Source organism: Cottoperca gobio, chromosome 7, assembly GCF_900634415.1.
Source record: "Cottoperca gobio chromosome 7, fCotGob3.1, whole genome shotgun sequence".
Classification (NCBI taxonomy): Eukaryota; Metazoa; Chordata; class Actinopteri; order Perciformes; family Bovichtidae; genus Cottoperca; species Cottoperca gobio.
In genome coordinates, this window is record NC_041361.1 from 311297 (window position 1) to 322850 (window position 11554).

Here is an 11554-nt window from a genome sequence, read left to right on the forward strand (position 1 = left end):
AAGAGTGAAAATAAAATAATAAATTATCTAGAACATCAAATTACAAACAAGAAAATGTATCTTTGGTAAAATAATGAAACTTCTGCTGCGCTGCGAACAAACAAAGTGCAGTAAAAGTTCTCCTGAAGGCTTGTAGTCATCTGTCGTGTTATCATGTGTTACCTTGGTAATCAGTAGGTCATAGATGTAGTCGAGAGCACAGATGACTCCTGTCCTCCCACAGCCCGCACTGTGACAACACACACACACACACACACACACACACACACACACACACACACACACACACACACACACACACACGAACAGATGCAGTGTGCATGTTAACTGTGCCATCGTTAGCAGGTGTTACCTGCTGCATATTCACAGCCTCCTGCTATGTTGCTATGTTTGTGTAGGAGTGAGTGTGTGTGTGTATGTGTGTGCATGTTTGTGTGTGTGTGTGTGTGTGTGTGCGTGCGTGCGTGTGTGTGTGCGTGAGAGATAAGCTGCCATATGTGTGGTACGGCCTGTTGAATGTTAATGACCATCTGACCTGCGATCTGTGCTGCTGGCAAAAACAAGCATCAGTAATGACGTGAAATTAGCACCGTTTAGAGGCGTGCGTGTGTGTGTGTGTGTGTGTGTGTGAGTGGGTGTGTGCATGTGTGTGTGTGCGTGTGTGTGTGTGCGTGTGTGTGTGTGTGCGCACGTGCGTGTGTGCATGTGTGTGTGTGTGTGTACCTGCAATGTATCAGCAGAGGCGAGGTGTGTGTTCCCTGGCTGTCTCTGGCTTTCTCTAGCAGGTCCAGGACTCCTGCAGCCTCGTAGGGAACGTCGTGATCCGGCCACGACAAGAACTGATACTGAGTCACTGCACGACTCTCCTGGAGGAGGAAGAGGAGGAGGAAGAAGAGGAGGATGAAGAGGACAAGTAGGAAGAGGAGGAGAAGAGAGAGGAGGAAGAGGAATTGGAGGAGCAGAAAGAGGAGGAGAAAGAGGAGGAAGAGGAAGAGAAAGGAGGAAGAAGGAGGAGGAGGAAAAGGAAGAAGAGGAGGAGCAGAACGAGGAGGAGGAGGAAGAGGAGGAGGGGAAATGTAGAATAATTTTTTTGTGAAAGTGATGAATCCAAGAAATGTGTTTTTTCAAGTACCTCGGGGTCTTGTTCGCGAGTGAGGGGACAATGGAGCGAGAGATTGGCCGGAGAATCGGAGCAGCGGGGGCGGTATTACAGTCACTTTACCGCACCGTAGTAACGAAAACAGAGCAGAGCCAGAAGGCAAAGCTCTCAATCTACCGGTCGATCTTCGTTCCTACCCTCACCTATGTTCATGAAGGGGTCATGACCGAAAGAACGAGATCACGGGTACAAGCGGCCAAAATGTGTTTCCTCAGACGGGTGGCTGGCGTCTCCCTTAGAGATAGGGTGAGAAGCTCAGCCATCAGGAGAGACTCGGAGTAGAGCCGCTGCTGCTTTACGTTGAAAGGAGCCAGTTGAGGTGGTTCGGGCATCTAGTAAGGAGCCACCTGGGCGCCTCCCTAGGGAGGTGTTCCAGGCACGTCCAGCTGGGAGGAGACCCCGGGGAAGACCCAGGACTCGGTGGAGAGATTATATCTCCTCACTGGGAACGCCTCAGGATCCCCCAGTCGGAGCTGGAGGATGTGGCCCGGAGAAGGGAAGATTGGGGTTCCTTACTGGAGCTGCTGCCCCCGCGACCCGACCCCGGATAAGATGTAGACGATGGATGGATGGATAATGTAATCTAAAGTAATCTAAAGTAATATAATGTAATCTAAAGTAATCTAAAGTAATATAATGTAATATAAAGTAATATAATATAATATAATGTAATATAAAGTAATCTAATGTAATATAATAAAGCTGTTACCTTCTGGTACGTAACTGTCAGATCTCTCACCACCATGTCTTCATTAGGACGCGTCTCCCCCTGCTGGACACACACAGCAACAACACGTTTAAAATACAGTTTTATTTAAGTATTTCACTTCTATGTTTCCTGATACTTCTACTTCACTACATCCCAGAAGGTAATACATTTAAATTTTACTGTAACAAATGACAAATTATCAATATTTCACTAAAAATCAAAACAGAAAACAGATTTGTGTATCAGAACTTAGTTTCTTCTTCTTCTCTCATTAATCTTCCCACGACCTTGTACTTTTACTTAAGTAAACTTTTTGAATGCAGGACTTTTAAACAGTTCCACAGAAGACCACCAGGGAGCAGCAGAGATACATGAAACACCAGCAGGAGAGACCCCGAAACACACACACACACACACACACACACACACACACACACACACACACACACACACACACACACACACACACACACACACACACACAGTAAAGCAGCATGAACCAAGATGAATGTAAAGAAAGAAAAAGAACACACACACTCTGAGAGGAAGAAGGTGGTTTCAATTAAACCTGTGGGATGACTGTGTGTGTGTGTGTGTGTGTGTGTGTGTGTGTGTGTGTGTGTGTGTGTGTCCTCACGTTGCAGACAGTAAACGGTCCGAAGGCAGCCGACTGATGAACATGAGACCAGTAACACTCACACTTCTTCTGCTCAACAGAGGACCAGAGTTCATCTTAATAAAGACACATTCAGCTTCAACACTGATAACAGATTATTATTAATGATCTGCTATAAGAGAAGAATGTAAACACAAATTACACATGTATACATTATATACATTTGCATTTTTCTGTTTCTATTTCTACCTTCTCAAGGTGCTTTACATGATGAAGTTTAAAGGTAAAAAGAATAAATAAAATAGTTTAAAATAAAAAAAGAAATGATGAAAAACGCAGATAAAAAAGCAAAATAAAAATACAATTTCTGTGCCGATGAGGTTTTAATTACCTTTCCCATCTCTATTTCTCTGCAGGCCATGACTATCACCTGAAACACACAAGCAAAAGTTATTAAATTCTTAACTTCAGTGACCCTGACTTATTCCTGGACATGAACGGTTCGTGTGTGTGTGTGTGTGTGTGTGTGTGTGTGTGTGTGTGTGTGTGCGTGTGTGTGTGTGTGTGTGTGAGACCTTGATGTCGTGCTGCCAGATCATCCTCCAGAAGTCTGTGACGGAGGAGCTGAGAGGAGCCTGACAGGCGATGTACTTGCTGTCCGATGCCACCCCCTGCAGGACACACCCGTCATTACAACACGGATCATTTATTATTCTCTGACACACACACACAGATTGTTTGGTTTGTAAAAATAGTGACACCTTCACATAAAGATCTTGTTATTGATAGGATGTGGATGAAAACAGACGAAGACGAAGAGGATGATGAAGGAGCGACGCAGCGTTTACCTTGATGAAGCTGGCGTTGATGTAATCAGAGTCCAAGTCTGAGGTCAGCAGAGACAACACCACCCGAGACTGATCATCTGCACAAAATAAATAAAACACAAATCTCATCTATAAAAAAAAGGGAGAGAAGGCACGATTCTAATCTCTAATCTAGGAATTTAATGGAAGAAGGACACTAGGAAGGACACAAGGAAGGAAGGAAACAAGGAAGGAAGGACACAAGGAAAGAAGGAAAAAAGGAAAGAAGGAAGGACACAAGAAAGGACACAAGGAAGGAAGGACACAAGGACGGACACAAGGAAGGAAGGACACGAGGAAGGAAGGACACAGGGAAGGAAGGACGGACACAAGGAAGGAAGGACACAAGGAAGGAAGGACACAGGGAAGGAAGGATTGACAAAAGGAAGGAAGGATGCAAGGAAGGATTGACACAAGGAAGTAAGGACACAAGGAAGGAAATATGGAAAAAGGAAGGAAAGACACAAGGAAAGAAGGAAGGAAGGACACAAGAAAGGACACAAGGAAAGAAGGACAAAAGGAAAGAAGGAAGGACACAAGGAAAGAAACATGGAAAGATGGAAAAAGGAAGGGAAGAAGGAAGGTGTGTGTCCTACATGGCAGGATGTCTTTGTATCGGTTCTTCTTTATGTTTTCCTTCAGAGCTCCGTTTTCTGTGGTGAAGCTGGGATCTCTCTTTAATAGCAAGGTCTGTGAACGCACCACCTGTCTCACACACACACACACACACACACACACACACACACACACACACACACACACACACACACACACACACACACACACACACACAGAGTAGATCATATTTGTGGAAAAGAGGAATAATATAATAAACAGATGTGGATTCTGTGTTCATGTCAAACAGAAAGTAAACAGATAATTAAATTAAAGAAGTAGATCACAACATTTACAATATAGGTACAAACATTTAGGGAAGTCATAAAAGTAATACTATTATTATTATTACTGTTTTTTAAATAATTAAATAATAATTATTATTGTTTTCTATAATCTATTTATTTATGATTAAAACAAAATCTATTTTGAAGTGTCTTTTGACATTATGTCTGTAGCTCATAGTATTGTTAGTGATATTATTATCATGTTTTGTATTTATTAATTATTATAAACATTATATTTTTCCTTTTTTGTGCTGTTTATTTATTTAACTTTTTTATTTTGAAGTGTGACTTTTGATATTGTTTGTAGGTGAATACAAGTAACAGTATTATTATTATGTTTTTAATAATTAATTATAATTAGTGTGTCTTCAGAAATATATTTTATTATCTATAAATTCAGCTTTACACTAAAAACATTGAATTTACAGTATACGAATATTTACATTAACTTCAGTCAGACGCTGTGTGCCAGCTCACCCCAGTGGCATCATGGGTAAGAAAAGTACTGTTCCAAAGTGTTGAAACTCACATCCTCATTTTCTCTGACACACACACACACACACACGCACACACACACACTTCCTGTTTCAGCAGCGACAGAACATGTGTTGCTGGTTGAAAGCTGCGGGAGCCACAGTTCTCTTGAGCAAAGGCTCAGAAATCTCCTGAAACAACATTTGTTGGGGACTATTTTTAGCGGCGAATTAATCCACACGTGGCGCTCGAGTGAGTGTTTGTGGTTAAATATAACTCCGCGATCTGCAGCGTGTTCACACCGGACGAGTCATACCTCATATCATTAATGATGAACTAACCTGAGAGAATGAGGAAGCAGGATTATTGACTAACCAGCTCGGCAGCCACACAGGAACCTGCCGAGCTGCACACTCACCTCCCGACACCGTTTGAAACAGGAAATGAGAAGGATGTAATGTGGGACACTGGGGGTCCCCAAAGCTTCAGGGGGGGTTCTTGATTTTAAGAGGTGTCACACAAGTTTTTAAAAATAATTTGCTGATATCTCAGGATTTCATTCATTTCTGTTAAGAACAATAGAAGTAGATTAGACTACAATTACATCCCATTTACAATATCAGCAAGAACATTTAGAGAAGTCATACAAGTATTATTATTATTACTATTTTATTATATTTAATGTATTATTGTTATTATTACTATTTCTTTATATTTCATTTATTATTGTTATTACTATTTATTTTATATTTAATTAATTATAATTATTGTTATTACAATTTTTTATTTTTAATTAATTATTATTATTATTGTTTTCTATACAAATGTATTCTATAAAAAACGGTAACAATAGTAATAATACTTGTATGACTAACCCTAAATGTTTGTACCTATATTGTAATCGTACCTGTTGAGTGTCACTGCGTCAGAGAATAAAATCTATTTATATTGTTCTTTACAAATTAAATTGGTATTTTTCATTCAGAATTCTTAACTTTGTTATCAACGTCTCGCAGGGTAATAGTGAAAGTGAAGAAATGAACACGAGATGTATTTACAGACTCGTCCTGCGTATGAAGTGCAGTAAAACAACCAAAGAGCTGAAAGAACAAAATGCAGGCGTCAGAGAGGAGAAAACAATACATTGGTCCAAAAATAAATGCACCACCACTGACTCGCATACGATGTAAACAAAACGTGTGTTCAGAATCACACCTTAAAATATCTACACTAGTAACTCGGTGCTGAAAATAGCAAAGCGCAGCATCAGAAGCAGCGACCGTGCTGTCGTCCTCTCTGTTGCATAACGTGAAGCTCTGCAAAGAGAGAAACAATAACCTGCAGCTTCTGCAGAGTTTCAGTCTTTGTCCTCAAACATCTTTGAGTTCGTGATCGTCCACGAAGCCTCTTCATGTCCACCGACCAGAAGAAACACAGAGTTAAAGTGTGTTTGTAGCAGTGGTGGGCCGTCAGGGCCAGCACTGCTACAAACACGGTTGAAATGTCCCGTCATTTTTTTAGTTTGAGCTGCAGAGATAAACGCTCTGTAACTATAAATAGAGAAAATGTAGTAAAAGTAGAATAATGTGACAGTTAAACTATTATATATTATATCATGAGATTATTATTACTCAGTGGCGGTCAGGGCCAGCAAGGCCTTCTCTGCTGGCCTAAACATCATCAGAATATACATTTAATTTTTATATATTTTTCCACAAATATGCATTAAATTATTCCACATAGTCTATTCTCTTCATTTCATAGCTTTCCTCTTGGTTGCGCTGCTTCCAGCCTCAGATGGAGATGTGGAGGTCTGGCCTTTATGTTAGAGCTTTTATCCAATCATATTTCAGCCATGATGTGTTGCCAGGGTCCAAGAGATCTGCCCTGAGGCCTTCAGAAGCAACAGTGCGGGCGCCTGTAGCTTAAAGTGAACGGAGACAAAACTGTGGCGTTAACCAATCAGATGTCGAGTTGGGGACACCGGGGCCAGCTAGCAGGCGTACGATAACGTCAGCACGTCCACGTCTTTTGATTGGATACGCACTATTGAGAGGCAGAGCTATGCAGAGCTAGCAAACTTTGAACGAGCTAATTTGTCTAGATTTCTACAAGCTGTTTTTTTCAACCCACAATGGCTGAAGGAGGAGAAGAGATCGATGTGGTCGCAGATATCATTACAACGCCATTTTCAAGACGAGCTTTTCAAGAAAAGATAGACATCGTGAGAAGAGAACGGCCAACCCCGACGCTAGCGAGCCTATCACAGCTGGGAAAAGGGTTTGTCCACCACTTTCAAATCACTAACTACGAGCGGTACCCCCGGCTCACAGCCTCCGAGAGGCACTGCACATTGTACTGCTGGGAATGCTATTTACAACTAAATGTTTCGTACATATTAATATAACTCTGTTGTTAGGGTGATGCAACGCTCGGTTATACTGTGTTTCTGTCTAAATGTATAGTTTCTAGAGCCATGGCGTCATAATGATGGTATTAAGAGGTGGAATAATTCAGGTAGGACTGTGTAGGACATCACTGAAGGCTTAGGTGTGAACGGCCCGCCACTGGTTTGTAGTGATGCTTAGACTTAAGTTATTTATCTCCTTTACAGTCCAAGCCGAACGTCAGAACTAAAACTGGATTTATTAACTTTGTTCAATACTTTTGAGTTTGATAAACGGTTTTAAAAAGGATAAGGAGATGATGTGTCCCGAACAGATGCAGCAGAGTCCCAGGCTGCGGTCCAAACCTATTAGCATGTGAAGACACTCACGGCCCCTCGACTGGACTCTGGTTGCGTTCCAATACTCAAACAAATAACGTCCTTCGTGAGTTCTAACCTCTGTTCCTTGACCTTGTTGTAAAACATCATGAGGTGAAGCAAAGAAGGACTTAGCAAAAGACAACAGTGGTGCCAAGAGAACCCGACTGCACCTACACAATGTTTTATTGCAACTTTATTCATAAAACTTATAAAATGAGAACAGTGACAAACTCACTGCTGTATTCCTGTCAACACCATCTCACCGCCTCAGAAAGAAGTTTTAATGTTTCCAAAGTGCACAAACAGTGACGGCGGATGTAATTGACTCGCTTTAAATGTTGCTGCTGCAAGGAATTGTGGGACGGCATTATGTCCTTTCCTTTGGTAAAGGAAGGTCCAGTGTTCCCTTTGCTAAAGAAGACCAGAAAGGAAGCATTGCAGCTCCTTTCCTTCACAGTTAGAGGATTCAAACAGCTCTTATCACGGCCGACACTTGAGGGTTGTATCACTCCGCTGGAACCTTCCTGAAGGAAAGAGACGATTGGCCCTCAGCCCCGTCTGTAGGCAGACGTCTAACCGAACTGCGTCCCCTCAACATCCTCTTTACATGACGCATTAAGGAGACAGTTAACAGCTTTATGTTCTTAATGCTTTGCAGCTCTGGTTGATGTCACGATACGTCTGCATCTTGTGACAGAATAAAACTGTGATGTGCATTAAAGTCTTCTTACTCATGGACTCATGGAGTTCCTCAGCGTTGTTATTGTTCCGCCGTGTGAAGCCGAACGTGACGCGTTTACTGTGACAACATTATCGTCCTGTCGAAGGCTCGATGCAGAAACACGCACGTTGCTTTTTAGGACCAACTCGACGAGACCGTTAGCTTATCGTTTAAAAAGAGTGCCGTGGAGTTTACTTGTGATCTTTATGAGTCAGAGGAAGCTCCGAACATTTCGTTTATTCAAATCATGATTATTTAAAGTGTATTCAACATCAATCAGTTCTCTTTCAATATAATGTTCCGGTTAAAGTCTTAATACAGACATTTATAATGCTGTGGACTAAAGGAAGAAACACCAGTTATTAAAAAGGTGTTACATAAATGTAAATAAATAGTGTTTTAAAAGGTTTATGTTTATATGTGAATAGAAATGAACCCACAAGCTCATGTACATCAATACAGTGGTCTTAGAACCAATGTATTGTATCTTACACTGTTTAACTTGAACTCGTCAGCTCATTTAAATATAGAGATCAAGATATGAAACACAGTCTAACAGCAGCTTTTTCCAGGAAAGCAAGAGACTTAACACCCACAGTGTGTGTGTGTGTGTGTGTAACTTCAACACTCAGACACCAGAGTGACCCAAGCTTTTTTCACTTCATTTTTAGGTCCTGAAAACTGTCGTGGGACTTTAAGAAATGTTTTATTTTATTTTAATTTCTTATTATTTATGAATACTTTTCAGACAAATATCAATACAATACAATACAATATCAATGGTCTTAGAAAAAGCTCTGCCACACACACACACACACACACACACACACACACACACACACACACACACACACACACACACACACACACACACACACAACTCACATTGTACTCCTGATCCAGTGTCCCGGGATCCACAGTCCTCAGAGTGGACATCAGGGAGGTCAGCAGCTCCATGTCACATCAAATAACATCCAACAAACATCTGAAAACATCGAACACCTGAGCAGACGTCCTCCGACCGAAACCTCCGTCTGTCTGTCTCTGTAGTTTCTCTTTACCTCCGTCTGTGTCAGCTCTGTTAATAATTGAACACTAGATAATTGAGCACCTCCCTCTGTGTGTGTGTGTGTGTGTGTGTGTGTGTGTGTGTGTGTGTGAGAGAAAGAACAAGGAGGAAGTGTGAAGAAACTTTGAATGAAATAGCAGTAAGTTTAGGACGGTAACTCGATTACTTCACTGTTTTTTTTTATGTGTCAGTGATATATGTCCTTCCTCAGGACGACTAACCTGTGAATGAACCTTTATAAACACTGTGCGCGTGTGTGCGCGTGTGTGCGCGCGTGTGTGCGCGTGTGTGCGCGTGTGCAGCACACAAAGATAGGCATACTTTTGCTTTTCCTTTATCTTTGTCTCTTTGCACTCTGGGTAATTGTGACGGTGTTTCTCACTATATTTACAAACAATCGATTAAATAATAATCAGATTAATCCATAGTGACAATAATTATTAGTTAATAATTCAAAATGAGTTCCACCTCAACGACAACTGTTTTTAAATTAATGTACAAGGTAAAATAATCTAATTCTATAATATATAACAGCCACAGACTATAATATCATGTAATGTAATAAAGTTCTTAAAAATGTAATAAAATCATTTTTTTAAGAATTAAATGAAGACAATACTGGAAAGATACAAGTAGTGAGTATTTATATATAAATATTAATATTAATATGAAGTGTAGTGGAGTTAGAAATATGAAATGAAGAGAAAAAGTGGAAACTTGAAACTTTAACTGCTGCAGCTCAGCGACCTCTAGTGACCTCTGGATACATTACAGGCAAATCTCCATCTGGATGACACTTGTCTCCACTCATCTCATGTTCACAGAATTAATGTTGTTGTTGTCATGTTTTGGAAACTAAGGACATTTTGTAAAGTCAGGATATTTCCCTAAATGTGAGAATTTACTAAACAAGACGTGAAACTGTGGAAATGTTGCATTGTGGGAACATTTTTGGACTTGAGGACATTTTTTGAGACAGAAGTAGCCGAACTAACTTTTGGAAAGCGGAGACATTTTTGAAGTGTGAGGACATCTGTGAAAATATGGGGACAATTTGGCATTTTGAGGACATTTTAAAGTGTGAGAATACTTTAATACTTAATACTCTAATATTCAGCATCATGGCAATATAAATCATCTGCAGTGTTTCGGTTCTTGTGTTGATGGAATCCTTGTTTATGGAGTACTTCAGTTTCTATAACGTCTAGCGGAGAACACACTGTGATGAAGAACCTGCTCTCATGTTGCTCCTCTTCGCCACCACAGTCACCAAATTATTATACGCATGTCAAACATTGATATCGTATCACTTACTTATTTAAAACGTATCAGAGCGTCTGGACAACGGAGCTGGAAAAGTGCCATCTGGTTCACGTCATGCTGATGCTGGAGAACGGCTAGCATGCTGAACGCTAGCTGTACTGTAGAAACACGTTTAATAAGTTACTCCGTCGTCAGGCATCATCTTAACATCGGGTAGGAATAGGTTATCCACTCGTTATCAATAAACTGGCTGTAGGATTCACTGTCAGCCGACATAGCCTATATCTAACGTTCCTCTAACGTAGTCACGTAGGTATTTACGTACTATAATTACGTAGGTAAGTATTCACGTACGTATTCACGTACTGTATTTACGTAGGTAAGTATTCACAAACGTATTTACGTACTATATTTACGTAGGTAAGTATTCACGTAGGTAAATATTCAAGTACTATATTTACGTAGGTAAATATTCACGTACTATATTTACGAAGGTAAGTATTCATGTACTGTATTTACGTAGGTAAATATTCACGTACTACATTTACGTAGGTAAGTATTCACGTAGGTAAATATTCACGTACTACATTTACGTAGGTAAGTATTCACGTACTACATTTACGTAGGTAAGTATTCACGTACTACATTTACGTAGGTAAGTATTCACGTAGGTAAATATTCACGTACTATATTTACGTAGGTAAATATTCACGTACTGTATTTACGTAGGTAAGTATTCACATACTATATTCACGTAGGTAAATATTCACGTACTATATTTACGAAGGTAAGTATTCACGTACTGTATTTACCTAGGTAAGTATTCACGTACTATATTTACGTAGGAAAAAAGAAAAAACCAAAACAACTGTAGATTGGAACATCCTGCCTCCAAACACACCTGAGCACAGGTATCTACAGACTCTGAAATGACCCGTGTCCACAATATGAAGACGAATATTATAAAAACCAGCAGACCCAGGTACAGATTCTTGTACGTGTCCAACC

General features: G+C 40.4%; 1 protein-coding gene across 4 annotated transcripts in view; it reads right to left on the reverse strand.

Moving 5' to 3' along the window:
• Window positions 1–9289, reverse strand: part of ptpn18 (protein tyrosine phosphatase non-receptor type 18) — a 12455-nt gene extending 3166 nt beyond the window's left edge. For 2 of the 4 annotated variants that reach the window (XM_029436241.1, XM_029436239.1), the window contains exons 1-9: window positions 9100–9289; window positions 3947–4055; window positions 3333–3409; window positions 3060–3155; window positions 2876–2914; window positions 2506–2574; window positions 1869–1931; window positions 724–866; window positions 163–229 (exon numbers count right to left, since the gene is read on the reverse strand). In XM_029436241.1, coding sequence (XP_029292101.1) covers window positions 163–229; window positions 724–866; window positions 1869–1931; window positions 2506–2574; window positions 2876–2914; window positions 3060–3155; window positions 3333–3409; window positions 3947–4055; window positions 9100–9171 — 735 coding nt within the window. In that variant the 5' untranslated portion in view covers window positions 9172–9289. The other 2 variants (XM_029436240.1, XM_029436242.1) reach the window with 2 other exon arrangements.
• Between the last annotated feature and the right edge of the window lie 2265 nt (window positions 9290–11554).